Source organism: Sciurus carolinensis, chromosome 1 (assembly GCF_902686445.1).
Source record: "Sciurus carolinensis chromosome 1, mSciCar1.2, whole genome shotgun sequence".
Taxonomy (NCBI): Eukaryota; Metazoa; Chordata; class Mammalia; order Rodentia; family Sciuridae; genus Sciurus; species Sciurus carolinensis.
In genome coordinates this window covers 32,846,830-32,865,571 of record NC_062213.1, presented here as the reverse complement: position 1 = coordinate 32,865,571, position 18,742 = coordinate 32,846,830, and the positions used below count along the sequence as shown (strand labels likewise).

The 18,742-nt window shown below is 30.4% G+C and overlaps 1 protein-coding gene across 9 annotated transcripts in view; it reads left to right on the top strand.

Moving 5' to 3' along the window:
• The window catches only part of Oxr1 (oxidation resistance 1), a 420,876-nt gene that overhangs the window by 353,341 nt on the left and 48,793 nt on the right, over positions 1–18,742 (top strand). For all 9 annotated transcript variants that reach the window (XM_047543799.1, XM_047543803.1, XM_047543808.1 and 6 more), the window contains 4 exons: positions 2,385–2,467; positions 6,893–7,000; positions 7,978–8,091; positions 12,913–13,065. In XM_047543799.1, coding sequence (XP_047399755.1) covers positions 2,385–2,467; positions 6,893–7,000; positions 7,978–8,091; positions 12,913–13,065 — 458 coding nt within the window. The remainder of the gene's footprint in view (positions 1–2,384; positions 2,468–6,892; positions 7,001–7,977; positions 8,092–12,912; positions 13,066–18,742) is intronic.

Sequence of the window (18,742 nt, the reverse complement as noted above, 5' to 3'; positions counted from 1 at the left end):
AAACTTTAAACTCTGAGATTATTATATTAATTAGTTTTCTTGCCCCAAACTGCATTTCATGGTAAGTTCTTGAAAATTAGAGTAATTGTAATTTTCTTGTGATTAAATGTGTGATGCACTCTTGGGAGATTATGAAACATAGGTTGAAAAACTACTAGAGGTAGAGTATTCCTGATCCAAAATTCCGAAGTCTGAACTGCTCCAGAATTTTGAAACTTTCTGATCTCCTACATAAATATCCCTAAATCCAACATAATCCAAAATCTGTAACACTTCTGGTCCCAATAATTTCAAATAAGGGTTGCCCAACCGATATTAGACAAAGTTAATTATAGACTATTGGTAACTGCTAAAATCAATTAAGGAGAGATATATTATTAGTGAAAAGTAATCTATAATTGTATTTTGCATTGCTTGAGAAACTTAAATTGCAAAATAAAATGATTTTGACTCCCTTGCCATTTTTGAAAATGCAGTAATAAATTGCTATTTAAAATAATTTAAAATATTTTAATGTTTTATTTTCCCATCAGAGAAGCAGATTTAAATATAACTTATTCAATGTAGAAAAGATTAAAATATTCTGATGAAGAAAAATAACGTTCTTTTATTTTATTTTAATAACATAAAAATTGTAGCATTTTGCATTGCAACCATAAATATGGAAGAATATCTGCTTTCTGTAGTGTGTGGGCAAGTTTCTGAATTTTTACCAAACCTATGGGGGAGAAATATATCTTGCAGTTTAAAATTGCATTTCTCAAATTATGAGTGACATTAAATATCTTTTAATAAACTTAAGAGCCATTTTTGTAACATTTTGTGAATTTTCTGACCATATCTTTGGCCCACTTTTTTCACCTGATTTCTTGTCTTTTTTCTCTTCAAATTTGAAGAATAAATGTATAGGACACAAAAGTTGAATGTGTATGTATGTGTACATATACACACTTCCACTGAAGTTGTAATATTTGAATTGTTAACTGCCTACTTTCCCTTATGGAAAATTTATTGGTTTTTTTTTTTTTTTTTTAGTGGGAAAGATTAAAAACAGATAATAATTTTAAAAACTGTTCCAGATACTGTGTAGAATGTAAAGATACCATGTAATTAATAATGAGACTTGGGTTGTCCTGAGTAATCAAAAAGATTTAGAACAGTAATCTTGGGGAGGGGGAGTACCAGGGATAGAATTCAGGGCACTCAACCAGTGAGCTATATCCCCAGCCCTATTTTATATTTTATTTAGAGACAGAGTCTCACTGAGTTACTTAGTGCCTCACTGTTGGCTGAGGCTGGCTTTGAACTCTTGATCCTCCTGCCTCAGTCTCCCCAAGCTGCTGGGATTGCAGGCATGCACCAGGGCATCTGGCTAAGAATAGTATTCTTAAGCATTGAAGAACTAACTGGCTTTTGGGGAGTTCAGACTTTGTTGTTATTATTTATATGCTTCACTAAAACTATTTGCCCAGCAACTGAGCTACTTAGGTACATGTAAATAAACTAGTGTGGTTAAAATATCAGTTAAGTTTGGATAAAGGAAGAACAGTGAAACATACATTCTTCTTGATTATTTCAGCTGAGGTGAAAGTAACTTGTCTTTGAAAACTTTAGTTTTTAATCTTCGGTAAACGTAGCATTCATTTCTATTTACTATTTTGAGTTTTTAAATTAGCATTTCAGAAATTTCCATTTTATTCATTTTTAAGGGTTTAGATAAGAGTAGTAGTTTATTAATTCATGGTAGTCATTGCATTGAAGTATAGATAAAGTTAACCTTAGGCAGAGTTTAAACTGAAACAAGTAGCTTAATGTTATGATAAGAAAATGTCCAAATGAAATGTCATGATAAGCAAATGAAAAATAATCAGTACATAATCTAAAATTAAATACATGAAATGAAATGTTATGTGAATGTTAATTTACTTCATAGTGCTTAAATAAGGAAAATAACAATATATTTTAGAGAAGATTCTGTAAGACGTGTGTATATATACATGTACTCACACAAATACATAAAAATGTATATATATCTTCAAGTATATTTTTTAAAATATCTTTTCAAAGGTAGCTTATAAACAGATTAAATACGTAGAAAGCCATGGCCCATGATCTAGTTTTTAATAACTTGTAGTATAAATTTTTCTGTTGACAGTTACTTGTGTTTTGATTTGACTTCTAATTGTTATAATGCTTTGTAATGATCAGTTCCATTTTTTGACAGTTATTTTTTTTCTCCAGATCAGAGAATCTGAGAGAGCAAGTTGTATTATTTGTGAATTAGATATCTGCCCAATGAATTCTATTCAGCAGTCCTTTACATTACTCTGAAAGGAAATGAACTTAATAGGACTTTTGCCTCTTTTTTTTTTTTTTTTTTTCAGACACTGGCCAAAAAAAGACCCTAGACAAGAAAGATGGGAGAAGGATGTCTTTTCAGAAACCTAAAGGGACTATTGAGTATACTGTAAGTTATTTGCTTTTAAAACTGGAACTTATCTTTGTAATCATCTTATTTAAGACATTTTCTGTTCTTACTGCAAATATGGAAATATTGTTAATTGCCTTATTTTAAAAAAATCTGTACTTCCCTGTGGATAACTTTTATTAATAATAACACTTAAGTTCTTAATTGCATTTTAGGATTTTTTTTTCCTTAATGAGAAATCTTACTGTGAGCTACAAAGTGTTATTCCACCAAGTTAAATTTAATATTAATAATAATTTACTGGGAGTCAAAGTTCTTACGCTTTAATAATTCTATTAGGTTAGACTTTTAGGACAATATGTGCTTTTTTCAGAAATGTGATCATCATTATTTCCAAGAGTGCTAATGATAATGTTAATGACAGATAAAAAACCAAAAAGATAAGTTGATAGCTTAAGTTTTTTTAGCTCTGAAAGTGCAACTTTTTTTTCTGTTTCTTGAAATGACAATCAAATCTTCCTGCTGTCAATTTTTTTTTCCATTTCTTGTTATTATAGGAAACTGAAGTGAGAAATTGACTTTGGTATATAGTGTCACTGCTTACTTGGTTGAAAGTTTATTTAGATAATCTTGACATGTAAAGAAACTATTTTAACTGAGCTTACTTAATTTTATTTTATGCTTTTCTAATAAATTATAATTAATCATGAAGAAAACAGCAATTTCAAATGAAACTTTATAGTATGAGTCTTAGTTATTTTCCATGAATCCTTAAACAAATTATCAAAATTCCGAGCTTACTCAATTTTCGTGTAATATATAATTGACAATTTGAGATATTGGATTATTTTTTAAAAGGTTAAAAATCAGTCAGTTTAAGAAGTAGAATTAATTTACTACTCTCAAAAGAATCTAATATTAAAGCATGTTATAAATTTAAAATTGTACATAATGGAAAAGTTGAGAATATGTTTAAGTAGTAAGAGTGAATAAAATAATTTGATCTATTCCTTATGTTATTAAGGCATCAAATGATAGTTATAAGGTATAAAATATCTGTTCATATAATCATGATAGTGAAGACTTGTAAAATTTTTGTTAGTTTTGAATCTAGAAATTTAACATTCTTTGTATTCAAAGTACTTGGGTTATCTGTTGTAAAATTAAAATTAAATTAAGAACCATTATTTTGCAGAAAAGGTTAATTCCTGAAATCTTTTCCCCTATCATTATAAATTGCCTTCAGGAAATCAAGTATTTCCTGAAAATCATATTAAACATCTGACAGGTGTTTTAGACTTTTTTTTTTCATTTTATTATCCTGTTTTCCATATGCCAGATTCTAAAAGAACCATATATTTCTAAAACTTAAGAAATTATTGTTTTATACTCTCTTACTATTTAGGATCTAGCTTAAATATATTTATAGACACTTGTATGTAGTGTCAATAAAATTAATCATGGTACTTAAGGTAACCTTACAGTTAAACTCATATGTATGTGTATATATATATATATATATATATATATATATATATATATTTGTGTGTGTGTATGTATATATCTACATTTATATGTACTTGCATACATACCATTTTAATTATGAAATCAGAATAAATCATTCAGTTTGAATCAAAAGTAGAACTTAAAAATGCTATACATATTTTTTTTTCCTTGCTAACTTAATATTCCCATATTTTTCTATGGAAATGTTTTTCCAATTATCAAACCCAGTGACCTTTTTTCTTGTTGCTTTCTGTTGATCATTCTTTCTAGTTTTACTTTTCTTTTTGAGGGTCTATAATAGTTTTTTCAGTGAGGACTTGAAGCTGGAAAATCATATTATATACCAAAAATCTTCATTGCCTGTCATTTCTCAAAATCATATTAAACATCATAGTTGAAATATTTATTGATTTCTAAGTTGATAGTTATTTATCTGCCAGCCTTTGGACAGTGGGCAGTAATCCATTATCTTGTGTCTTCTGTTGTCATTTTATTTTTGTACATTTGTAGGCAATCTTTTTGATTTACTAGTTGCTTTTAAAGTTTCATCTTTTGTCTTTATAATTCTGTAGTGGCATAGGTAAGTCTAGATTTAGCTTATTTTATTTACCTTATGTTATTGTGTATCATCAGTCTAAGGAATCATATCATTCTTTTAAATTCCAGAAAAAGTTTCTGTCTTTAGTTATCTTTAGCTATATCCTCTCCCCCTGTCTCTTTTTTCTCTTTCCAGAACCCTACTTTATTCCTAAAACTAATTGTACTACATTTTACTATCATTATCCTTCATTGCCCTGGTATTCTTTTTAACTATTTACTTATTTATTTGGTGCTGAGGATCAAACCCAGTGCCTCACATGTGGTAGGCAAGCACTCTTAACACTGAGCCACAACCCCGGCTGCTGCCCTGGTATGCTTGCTATTATTTTGATTGTATCTTCCATCTACATCACTGACTTTTCATCTCTTCTTGATTCCAAATGTGAGTTATCCTGTTTCTTTTCATTTTTTCTACTATTGATTCTATTACTTGCAGAGTTTAATAACTTTACTGTAGAAACTACTTGGAGTAAGGTTAAATGTTTTCTAGGCTTGATTTTTGTGTTTCTTGCATTTCCTACTCTCACTTCATATTTAAAAAGTATACCAAACCTCTTTTTCCTCCTTGCATAATACCAATTTTTTTATTTCATTTCTGTTCAGTCTGTTATTCATCTAGGTTGGAATTTTTAGAGTCGGTATCAGTTGCTTATTCACATTTGGTTCCCTGACCTACTACTATTACTATAAAAACTCCATTTAATCCATGTATTAAAAACTCTTATATCTCAGTTGAAAATTGTGTACCTTAATCTATTTCTTTACATTTATTTACCTTAAACCTAATCTGCAGTAATGTTATATTGGTTTTTCTACATTCATTCTCTTGTCCCATTGATCTTAGATTTGTTACCATAATATGCCCTTAAACTAATTCCTTTGATTTATAACCATTAGGTTTTTTTAACCTTTCATTATCCTAGTTTATAGGCATTATGAGGATAAAATAAGGAATATAAGACAATTAGATAATTACAAGACAGTTATGAAAATATGAGAGTCCTACGTAAACTTAATAGATGTTACTGCAAAATGATTTTGTTGCAGAGAACTCTCATTCTCTCAATAAAGTTAGTTGATATATCAGTTCATTGTGTAGGTAAGGGAGTTCACACAGATGGAAGGATGCAGAGCTAGATTAGTAACCCAAGTATTTGCATAAGTTTGGTTTTATAAAAACTATTAAAGAAAATATATTATTTAAAATAGTTTTCTTTTCCTAACTTTCCAGGTTTTTTTCAACCTAATTTTAAATACCTTTTCAATCCTGTCCTTTAAGAGTTTCAATTCTCATTAATCATCTTTTTAAAAATCAGTGCTTCAGGAAGATACTCTGGATAGTTTAGGAGGAAGGGGAGGTATTTCACAAATGTGTTTTATATTTTTCGGCCTCTGGACCCTGTCTCTTACCTTCACTTTGAAATTTATTTTCTTCTCTCATTCTTTCTCATTCTTTCCCCATCTTCAAGACTCAGCTTTGAATCTTCACTTTGAAAGTTCTTTTCCTTCTCTGAATTTCTCAGTCTTTCCCCCGCTTCAAGCCTTTGCTTTAAATCTTTTCTATACTCTTTCCTGGACAGTTAGGGATATGAGTACACTGTACTCAAGCTTTAGTTGTATTTGTTGTTCCATTTTAAATTGTTCTTCATTTTTCATATAACCATTTCTATCTATCTTGTTTTCCAATCAGATTATAAATCCCTTTTAGACTAAAATCACTTGTTTGCACTTATTTGTATTCTCTTCAGAACTCTCACATGCCTTAAATAAGGAGGACTTCACTAGAATATATTGACTAATCAAGTGAGTTTTGTAGGATAATTGGTAAAATTTCATTGTTTATAGTTTCTCTAAATATATTCATGAAATTATATTGATTCAGTAAAAGATTGCTCAACCTTGGTTCAAATATTTTTTCTTATTTATATATATAAATGGAAGAATATATACGGACAAATCATTAAAAGTGGCATTTTTATTTTAATACAAGTATACTTTACTAAAATACAATGACTATGTTTTGAGAAGTTCCATATATTTTAGAAACTATGTAAAGGAATAATTTAGTATTTAAATGACTTTGTAAAATACAAATTATGTTTTGTAAATTGTATTTGGTATTTTGAAATAGCTTTAATTAGAGGCACACATATATTTTGATAAGCGTATACTCTATAATAAGTTGAGGTTATTTGTTAACAAAACATAATATTTCTTGACAAATGTCTCCAAAGATAAAAATTACTTTTATTAATCAAGTTTAAGATTGCTTTCTAGATATATTAGTACTCACTAAATACTATAGTAGTTTTTGTTCTAACAGATTGAGATGATTTATTACATTTTTTTCTTAAACAGGTTGAATCGAGGGATTCTTTGAATAGTATAGCCCTGAAATTTGATACAACACCCAACGAGCTTGTTCAACTAAATAAGTTATTCTCCCGAGCAGTTGTTACTGGACAGGTATTACTTTCTTTTAAATGTGTTGATGTTTAGAATCATTAAGTAGAAAGTCTTTAATGCTTGTAGTTAGTAATGTAGAAAATATTGATAAGAATGATTTTATGAATGCTTTGAACAAATCATAAATGATACTATGGATGGTTTAGGATTAGAATAAATCTCGTGAGATTTGTTCTGTTTTCTACAAAATTGTCCTTTATGTCTGTTTGAGTTTCTTAGGATATACTAAAATAATTGTAAATTATCTTTCCAAATATAGTTTTAAAGAGCTTTTAAAAATGTTTAAATAATACATGTATAAGATAAAAAATGCCAACATTTTTAAAGGTAATGTTTTCTTCTTTCTCATCAATTTCCTTTTCAGAAGCAGCCAGTTCCAGTTACCAGGTTCCTCTACTTCTAGAAATATTCTATCCTTTTTATTTTTAGGGCTTTTTTTTGTTTCTTCATTTAAAATTTAATTTTGATTATTGGAAAATGTTCTAATTAAGCACAGCAGACTTTTTCATGTGTGCATAGTGATGTATATGTCAGTTCAGTCACAATAAGCTTTAGGCAGTTTCTGTTCTTGCTGATGTTAACATGGCTACAATGAACACTCTTATGCATATCTAATTTTATTTATATATAAGTGTTTCTGTAGGGTAAATTCCTGGAGTAGAACTGCTAGGTCAAAGAGATATGTGCATTTTTTATTTTATTAGGTATTGTCAAACTGCCTTGAAAATGGACACCTATAGTATTTGAAAATTATTGTTTCCCTACCATATCTCAGCAGCATGTTCATCAAATGTATCTGAATTAATTTTTCAATATCCTTTACTTTTACTCCATAGACCCATTATGTTAATAAATGTTCTTATAATCTGAAAATTTGTATTTTTCTCTATTTGTTAATTCGTATTTGCTTATTCAACATCATTCAATTATTAACATTTCTGTTTGACTCATTTTTTTATGTGAATGTTTTCTTACAGGTTTTATATGTTCCTGATCCTGAATATGTCTCCAGTGTTGAGAGTTCACCATCTCTAAGCCCCATAAGTCCTCTGTCACCAACATCATCTGAAGCCGAATTTGAAAAGACCACTGTAAGTATATCTTTTTTCATGATGGCTATGAAGAAATATTACTGTGTATACATTTATCAAATTTTTCCATTCTGCTTTCACTATGTTTAAAACAAGATTATACCTTTTGTTAAAGTGTCAAGTCTCAATTTTTTAAATAAACTTGATTAACTTTTGGTGGTGATCATCCAAAGATACTCATCAACTCTATGTAATTTAATGTAAAAAAGGAATTTTATGTAACACACGAGATTATCACACTAAGAACATATCCAATTTGAATTTTATATGTCTGTGAATATGTGTATACTAATACTTAGAACACTTAAATGAGTTCATTTTTGATACACTACCTTTTATAAACAACAACTTATCAACTTAATCATTCTCTTGAGTATTAACATTATGGATTAATTTATCTAGCATATCTAAGGAATGAGTGTTCTATATAAGTTACATTTTCAAATGAATTTCCAGGAACCAGACTTTATGTAACAATTTTGATTAAACTCTCTCTGAAAGGAATTATATGTTTCTGTGCCTTTCATATTAAATAGCTAGGTTGTTGTGAGGGAATCTTCCATATTGCTCTGTTATCTTTCTGTAGTCCTTTTTCTTCTCTGCTTCAATTTTCATGCAGATGAAGTTTAGGATACCAAATAGGAAACTGGAAACAAAACAGAGTATTAATTTGCCTACATTTATTCATTTTTTAAATTTTTTAGTTTTTTAATCTTTAATATTTTATCTTATTCTACATTTTTATGGAGTAAATTAAATGTTATTATTGAAAACCGTTTTATCAAGGACTTTTTCCTGTGTGCATGTATATAAGAGAGGAAGAGAGATAGATGTGTGGGGTCTTTTTCCAGTGTTTATTTGTTGTATCTTATTTGTATCAATATGGAAACCTTGTACTTTAGAATGCAGTCACATGAAAGGAATATATAGATCGAGTACCTCTGGTTGGGACCAGATTTCTGATTTTGGAATACTTTCATGTATGTATTGAGATATCTTTTTTAGATATCTATACTTGTGTTTCATGTATAACTTAGACATGTAGCCTGAGGGTAATTTTATACAGTATTTTCAATGTGCCTGAGTTTTTACTACAACCTGTCATCTGAGGTCAGGTGTGGAATTTGCCATTTGTGGCCTCATGGAAGTACTATGAAAGTTTTGGATTTTGGAGCATTTCAGATTTCAGATTAGGGATATTTCCATATCAAGTCCTATTCTGAGAATAACTCTCACATATGTCATACTTAAATAAGTTACAACCTCTTCTTTCTCTTTGTCTTTCTGTGTACTTCTAAACTTAATTTTGTAAATAGTAATATCTACTATTTTAAAAATATATCAAAATGTATTTTACCTATTTTTTATACTATAAAAATTAGAATTTTAACTTTAATATTTTAAAATTAAATCCTAATATCTGAATAAATGCAACTTATATATACTTTATTAAATGTAAAGCTTATATATTATAATAAAGTTATATAAATATAGACACCCATACAAATGCATGAATAATACATAAATTATGTAATATATAATACATATTATATATAGTTCAACTTGAAGCTTTTAGCTTATTTTAAATCCAACAACTTATTTGGGAATTATAGTTTATTGTGTACCTTCAGTAGATTATGCCCTAATCATACCTTGGTCTTAAATTTTCAGAACAAAATTTTATGGTTAATATCTGATAATATAGAACTTTATAATAGGGCTTTATTTATTTAGATTTTAAGATATTAATTCTTTATTTGGAATAAATTCCTATATTTCTAATATCTCAAGAAATGATTGAAGTACTGAGTGACAGTTTTCTTCTAGATTCTGGAAAGAAGCATCATTTCTATAATTAGAAGTAAAAATTGATCCTGTTTTACATTCAACCTGGTTGTTAGAAAGCTCAGAGCCAGATCCAAAGCCTCCTGTATAACACGGAGGGCGTTGTTAAAATTGCATTTTTTTATTTCTTTTTTTTTTTTTTTTTTGTATTATTTTGGGTTTTGATTTTGAGCATTCTCAACTTCTTGATTCTAAGAAATTGAATGTAAATAAAATTCTGAAAGATATGATTATGCGTAGTGTATAGGAAGTAAATGGTACTCATAGTAGATCAAACAAAGAAATTAACATACATTGCTTTAAGAGTAAACATTTTCTTTTAATTATTTACCATATATCTGTTGCATGAAATAGCTACAAATGTTGGTATTTCTGCCTTTATGGCTTTTCCTCCTCAAACCTCAAACTTCCTGTGTATTACCTCAGTGTTACTAGAGAACATTTCTATAAATTTTCAACCACAAAGGGGCAAAAACAGAATAAAGCCAAGGCAAGAAGGCAAGTGAAGAATTTGGAGTTAATAGTTTATGGTAATGACTTATGATAATACTATATAAATTATACTTAATGTATAGTCAGTGCATGAAAAATAACTCTGATTTAACTTTTTCAATAATTTGTCCCAGGAATACTTTGGTTTTTCACATTTGAATGTTTGGGGCAGTATTGAGCCTAGATAGATATTTATATGTATGTATTTTTAAGAACCTTTCCCTCTCTGTTGGCTAAAACAAAAGTACCCAGAGAATTGTAAGAAAGCCCTCAAATGAGCCTCAAATCATTTTATTAAGTATCACATGTATAAGTACCAGTCAATACTAGCTACATTGACATACTGATACACTGCATAATGTAAATTTATGTAAGTTGTAGTAAGGTCTGATAATAATTCCTCTGGGCAACTTTGACCTTTCTGAAAGAAATGATCTCTTATGCTGTATTTTGAACATTTGCAAGCTAACTCATGTATTCTATTTAATAGCATTACCCTGAAAAGTCAAAATTGTTAGAAACACTGAGTTATGGAATTACATCCTTTTAAGGAACCTTGGAGATCATGTTGTTCAGTGCAGTTTATTTTCATTTAAGGAAGCAAAAAAATTTGAATTTGATAATGTACCTTCAGATATCTATCTATCTATCTTGTGAATGGAGTTACATAGTACATAATAATATTGTTAATTTGGAAGTAATTGAGCAATCATAAAATGTGTTGATAGCTTTTTGCCAGCTTGCAGTGGACCTTTCTGGTGGTTCTACCTGAGCTATTTTTCTCTTGGCGTATTTGCAGTCATTTGATGGAAGATTTGGAAGGGAAGGTTTATAGTATAACAGTTAAACTTACTGATTTATGTGCTGGCAACATGGATTTGCATCTCAGCTTCATCTTACTCATTTGGCAAGTTACAGAATTTAGTTAAGTGTAAATTTCCTTTAAAAAGTCTGCCCTATATGGGTTGAAGGAGTAAGGTTTCTTCATTACTTTAGAAAAAGTTGTGTTAAGGTTTGCTCTCTTTTCCAATATCTCACAGTCTGTGAGACTGAAGAGAAGGCCGTCTTGTTTGTTATTTCTAAAAACCAAATTAAAACTATTAGGTTGAAGTTACAAAGTGACAGATTTTAACTCACACCTGGGAAGTATATTGCTACTATGAAAACTGTTTATAAGGCAGTTACATTTATTAATGAAGCATTAAATCCCTCTATGGACATATTTTTAAAAAGGTTAAAGGGCATCTGTTTAGCCTTCCTACAGTGTTCAAGTGAATATTGAATATCTGTGTGGGAAAATTGTGGGTAATAATTTAAAGGGTCGGTGAACTTGGATATTAAATTTTTAAGTGTAGTCAGACATTTTTTTAAAACTAAGTATATGAGGCTGGGTATGGTGGCACATGCCTGTTATCCCAGTGGCTCAAGAGTTCAAAGCTAGCCTCAGCAAAACTAGGCGCTAAGCAACTCAGTGAGAACCCTGTCTCTAAATAAAATACAAAATAGGGCTGGGGATGTGGCTCAGTGGTTGAGTGCCGAGTTCATCACTGCTGTCCTCCACCCCCCAAAAAATTAAGAATATGAATAAATAAGAATACAAATGACAAACTGTATAATAACAGGCATACCTGTGACATTATCCTCAATATAATGCACAGATGTTTTCAGATTACTCTATTGCTATTGTAAATATCACAAAATGTGATTTTCAGTCATTGAACAATTATATTCAACATTATAATTACCACATATTATAATTAGGTCTTATTAGTGTATTAATTAAGAAACATGTATACTACTGTATTTCCAATTTGGTTTTTAAAATGTTTTGATAACTGTGTATCAATATAATGGTTTTCTCTTGAATTTTACATTTTATTTGAACCATTCAATAACATTGTGAGAAGACATTCATAGGCTGCTCTGCAAAAATGGTCTATGGCACCAAAAATTTTAAACTGTGATCTAACTAAACTCTTGTAGTTTGAAATTTAATAGTATTCCAATGAAGTGGTTTTGCTGTGTATTTAGGCAGAAAATACCAGTTGTTTACCTTTTAACTACTCCCAAAACCTCATGGGTATTATGTAATCTTTTGAAGACCAGCATTTTAATTCATAAATGTCTGACTGTGGGTGCTGGTGGGGATATGGAGTATAAGTGATGTAGTTTTTAATGTTTTCTAGATGATGATGCATGTTTCGTTTACATATTTTGTATGTGTGCATGTGTGGGTATAGCTATATACCTACACAAATATTTCCCTGTTAAGAAATCCTAAAAATGTTTAAATTGTATTTGAGATCTTACTGTTGTTTTCATAAACAACACTATTATAATGTTTTTATATAAGAACATTTTGGGCTAACCTCCAGAATGTAAAGAGAAGGAGCAATACATTGGGGAAAACTGTTTATTTGACTTTAATAATGTGCTTATTATTTAGTGTTATAAAGTACCTTTTTTTTTTTTTTTTTTTTAAAGAATACTGATATAGTCCATCCAAAAGAAGCAATTCCTTCCTCAACTTTTTCTGGTATCCGACCTGCACGAGTGGTATCTTCAACTTCTGAGGAAGAAGAAGCATTTACTGAGAAATTTCTTAAAATTAATTGCAAATATATCACCAGTGGCAAGGTAATGGATGACATTTTAGAGAAAATTTTTAATTATGCCTCATTTATTAACTGCAACATGACAGTTTGTCAATTACATTTTTTTCTTACCAACATTAGCAAATGCCTGAATATTTTAAAAAGGCATTTGTGATAACTCCTAGTTTGAGTCAGCATGGTCCTTTCACATAACTTAGAGTCTGGCGGCCTATTACAATTGTTAAAGGTAACAGGGTACAAATAAATTCACTATAAGACCAGTTAATTTAATGTTCCTGGAATATATCAAAAAGCATGCAAGAAAAAGAGGTCTGTATTACTCAGCTTTTTTGCCATTGTGACCTAAAGACCCAACCAGAACGATTTTAGGGGAGGAAAAGTTTATTTGAGGGCTTGTAGTTTCAGGGGTCTTAGGTCCACAGAATGCTGGTTCCATTCCTCAAATGAGGCAGAAGTTCATGGCAAGAGTGTGGCAGAGGGAAGAAGCTCATATTCTGATCAGGAAGCAGAGAGACTCCACTTTCCAGATACAAATATATACCCAAAGCCACAGCCTAATTCCCACCTCTTCCAGCCACACTCCACCACTTCAGTTACCACTCAGTTAATCCCTATTGGGATTAATTCACTGGGTTAAGACTCTTACAACCCACTCATTCCTTCTGTGAACCTTCTTGCATTGTCTCACATGTGAGCTTTTGGGGGACACCTCACATCCAAACCATAACAAGATCATTAATGGGTACTATTTGAAATGCTAATTTTTCTAATTAAGGTACCACAGAAATGGGAAGATAACTATTTATTGAGTACCTACTGTATTTCAGAACTACTTGAGGTGTACTAATTAATTTATCAATTCAGAACAATTTGTGAAATAGGTGATCCTATTCCTTCTTCACAGGAAAAAAAAAAAAATCAGAAAAGGTTACTAGGTCCAAGGTTTCTCCATTATGGCCAGAATTCATAGTTTGAATCTGTTTTATCTACCATACCTGACTGCTTTCCAAGGGAAAACTTCCAATATTCAAAGGAATTATTATAAATCAGTACAGAATTGAAAAATAAATTCCAGGTTTTACTTGGAAAATGACTGTAACTTGATACTTGACTTTTCAAGTCACACATGAGAATCATTACTTTATATTCAAAATTCATGAACTGTGTTTGAAATACAAGCATTTAGTGCATAAATTTCCCTAGTAGTCTTTTAGCTGCATCCAAAAATCTAAATATGGAGTATACTTAATTCAGTTAAAAATATTTTCTCTTGATTTCTTCTTTGCCCCATAGAACATTTCAGTCTTTTAATTTCCAAATATTTGGGAATTTTCGGTATATCTTTCTGTTACTAATTTCTTACTTCATTCCATGCCATCAGAGAGTATACTACTATTTGAAGGCTTAATTTATTGAGATCTGTTTTAAGGTCCAGAATACAGTTTATCTTGTGAAATGTTAAGTGTGCACTTGGAAAAATGTGTATTCTGCTGTAGATAGAATATTTTATAAATGTCAGTTAAGTTGGGTGATGGCATTGTTCCTAAGTATTCCTACTGATTTTCTATTTTTTCCATCACCTCATCAAAAAGATATAGAAATATCTCACTGTAATCAGTGAATTTGTCTCTTTTCCTTTTAGTTCAATCAGTTTTCTTTTGGGGTGTGTGTATATATGTTTTGAAACGCTGCTATTAGGTGCAAAAATGTTTAGGAATTTTATATTGACTTGCTGAATTGAATTGTTTATAATTATGAAAGGCCCTCTTTATATTCTTGGCTGTGAAACCTACTAGTATTATATATATAGTATTATAGCTGCCTCAGCTTCCTTTTGATAAGTGCTAACATGTTTTATCTTTTTCCATTTTTTTTTTTAAACTTTCAGCCTAAATTTTTATTTATTTATCTATTTTTGTTACCAGAGATTGAACCCAGGGGTGCTTAACTACTGAGTCACATCCTCAGCCCTTTTTGTATTATATTTAGAGATGGTATCTCACTGAGTTGCTTAGGTCCTCACTAAGTTGCTGAGGTTGGCTTTAAACTCTTGGTCCTCCTGCCTCAGCCTCCTGAGCTGCTAGGATTATAGGCACGTGCCACTGCCCCCAACCAACCTGTTTTTAGTAAAGTGAGTTTCTATAGGTAGCAAGCAAGTGGATCTTGCTTCCCTAGGTAATCTCTGCCTTTTAATTTAGTGTGACTCATGCTATGAGTAGATTTAAATTTATTATTTTGTTATTTATTTTCTATTGTCCCATCTGTCTTCTTTTTCTGCTTTCTTTTGCACTGAGTACTTTATAATTTCATTTTATCTCCTTTGTTGGCTTATTACCTGTAGCACTGTTTTGTTAGTGATTGATTTAGAATTTACAGTATATATCTTTAATATGTCATAATCTAGTATAAATAACATTAAATCAGTTTACATTCGGTATAAGAACCTTATAAAAGTATATAGTTGACTTTTGAATAACATGGAAGTTAGGAGCAACTGCTTCTCCCCATGCAGTTAAAAATTCACTATAACTTTTGACTCCTCAAAAATTTAACTACTAATAGCCTTTTAATAACTGGAAGCCATACCAATGACATAAGCTGTTGATTAACACATATTTTGTGTGTTATATGTATTATATACTGTAAAACAAGTGAGAGAACTGCAAGAGATCACTTTTTACTGACATAATTTATTGAAGAGATAGCTACTCAACTCAAGATGATTAGTGTCTCATAGTGTTTTTTTTTATTGGTTCTGTATGACAGTAGAATCTATTTTGACGTATTTATACAAGCATGGAATATATCTTATTATAATTATGGATCCCAGTCTTGTGAATGTACACCATGGTGAAATTCACTTAGGTATATTCATATGTGTACATAGAAAAGTTTTGTCAAATTCATTATTTTTCCTATTCTTAACCCCCTGCCTTCCTTCCATTTCCCTTTGTCTACTCCACTGTATTACTGTCTTCCCCCCTTGTTGTGGATTAGTATCCACATATCAGAGAGATCATTTGACCTATGGTTTTTTTGGGGATTGGCTTATTTCATTACCATGATAATCTCCAGATCCGTCCATTTACCAGCAAATGTTATAGTCATTCTTTTTTCTGGCTGAGTAGTAGTCTGTTTTGTACATAAACCACATTTTCTTTATCCATTCATCTGTTAAAGGGCACTTAGGTTGGTTCCTTAGCTTAGCTTTTGTGAATTGTGCTGCTGTATACATTGATATGACTGCATCACTGTAGCCATATTTTAATTCCTTTGGATATGTATCAAGGAGTGGGAAAATTGGGTCAAATGGTGGTTCCATTCCTAGTTTTTTGATGAATCTCCATACTGCTTTCAATAGTGGTTACACCAATTTTTGACCCCACCAACAATGTATGAGTGTACCCTTGCTCCCACATCCTTGCCAATGTTGTTACTTGTATTCTTGATAATTGCCATTATGGTTGGAGTGAGATGGAATCTCAGTTTAGTTTTAATGTGCATTTCTGTAATTGCTAGAGATGTTGAACAGTTTTTCTTATATTTATTGACTGTTTATATTTCTTCTTTTGAGAAGTGTATGTTTTGTTTCTTTGCCCATTTATTGATTGGGTTATTTGTGGGTTGGTTTGTTTTCTGAGTTCTTTGTATATCCTGGAAACTAACACTGTCTGACTGGTGGGTGGCAAAGATTTTCTTCATTTTGTAGGCTCTTTCTCTTCATGCTCTCGATTGTATCCTTTGCTGTGACGAGGCTTTTTAGTTTGATACCATCCTATTTATTGATTTATTTTACTTTTTATGCTTTAAGGAAGTTAATTCGTAAGCTTACATGTTTGAGTGTTAGGCCTATGTTTTTTTCTTCTAGTAGGTGCAGGGTTTCTGGTCTAATACCTAGGTCTTTGATCCATTGTGAGTTGAATTTTGTGCAAGGTGAGAGATAGGGGTTAAATTTTATTCTCCTACATATGAATTTCCAGTTTTCCCAACACCATTTGTTGAAGAGTTTGTCATTTGTCCATTGTATGCTTTTGTGCCTTTGTCTCATATGAGATTTATTGTATTTATGTGGGTTTGTCTCTGTGTTTTCAATTTTGTTCATCTTCCTGCCTGTTTTGGTGCCAGTACCATGCTGTTTTTGTTACTATAGCTCTGTAGTATAATTTAAGATCTGGTTTTGTATGTCTCCTGTTCTGCTTTTCTAGCTAAAGATTGCTTTGAGTATTCTAGGCCTCTTATTTTTCCAGTGAATTTCATGACTGCGTTGTCTGTATGAAAAATGTCATTGAAATTTAAATGGTAATTGTATTGAATCTGTCACACTTTTGATAGTGTAGCCATTTTGACAATATTAATTCTGCCTGTCCAAGAACATGGAAGATCTATCCATCTTCTAATGTCTTCTTCAGTTTTTTTCCTTTAGTGTTCTGTAGTTTTCATTGTAGATATCTTTCACCTGTTTTGTTAGATTGTTGGTGTTTTAAGCAGATAACCTCAACACTTGAGCCCACCATAATAGCAATAGGAGAAGATGGCTACAAAAGTATTAGGGTACTATATATGAACTGCAGTTAATTTTATACTCATGATTAAATGCTGCATCTTTCCATTTTTCTTTAGTGCAAATGGTGCTGTGTATTATCTGTTAAGCATTTATGTAAATTTTGGTAAAATTTTAACTCTTAGAAGGTTCCTATATATTGTAGTAGTAAATAATAGACTATTATATTCAAATATTTTATGCATTCATGATATAGTTGTTCTTTATTTTTTGGTATCTAGACTACACAGTTCATCTGCAAGTCTTTTCAAATTATCATGAATCACCAAAAACAATTTTCTCATAAGGGAATTTCAAAGTTCAGACTCTTGATGTTAAGGGTCAACTGTACTTTCATGCCTTTCCCCACAACCTGTGTGCTGTTATTGTTCTACCTTTTATTTCTACTTGTTTTAAACTCCAAGTGCATTGTTATTTTGCTTTAAAAAGTTAATTTAAAAAACAAGGAAAAATCTATTATATCTATCCACTTATTTTTCATTCTCTGTGCTTTTCATCCCTTTAAATAGATCTAGATTTCAGTCTGGTATCATTTTTCCTTGTACCTGAAGACTTCTTTTAAATTTTTTATAGTGCAATTCAACTGGTGATAAATTTTTTCAGTGTTTTAATATCTAAAAAAAGTGTTTTCCCTTTTTTAAAATGATACTATCATATTTATGCATCTTTTCAAAATTGAGTGTATATCAACCTTTTTAAAAAAAGAAAACTTAGTTTATTTTCTGCAATTGTATCCTTTTTTGTCCTGTTGATTTTTTTAAAAAATTAATAGACTATTTTGTAGAGCAATTTTATGTTGAAAGAATTTTACAGAAAAAGGTCTCCCCTCCCCTCAGTTTCCTCTATTATTAACATCTTGTTTTTGTGTGCTATATTTATTACAATTGATGAACTAGTAATTATGAAGTCCATAGTCTACAGGATTGAGTCTTGTGTTCTGCACATTCTACAGGCTTTTACAAATGTATAATGACATGTATCCACCATTACCATATTACACAGAGTAGTTTCATTGCTCTGAAAATCCCCTGTGTGTCATCTATTTATCCCTCCTTCTCTTTATTCCCCATGAACCCCTAGTAACTATCTTTTTATCATCTCCATAGTTTTGTCTTTTATAGGGTGCCATGTATTTGAA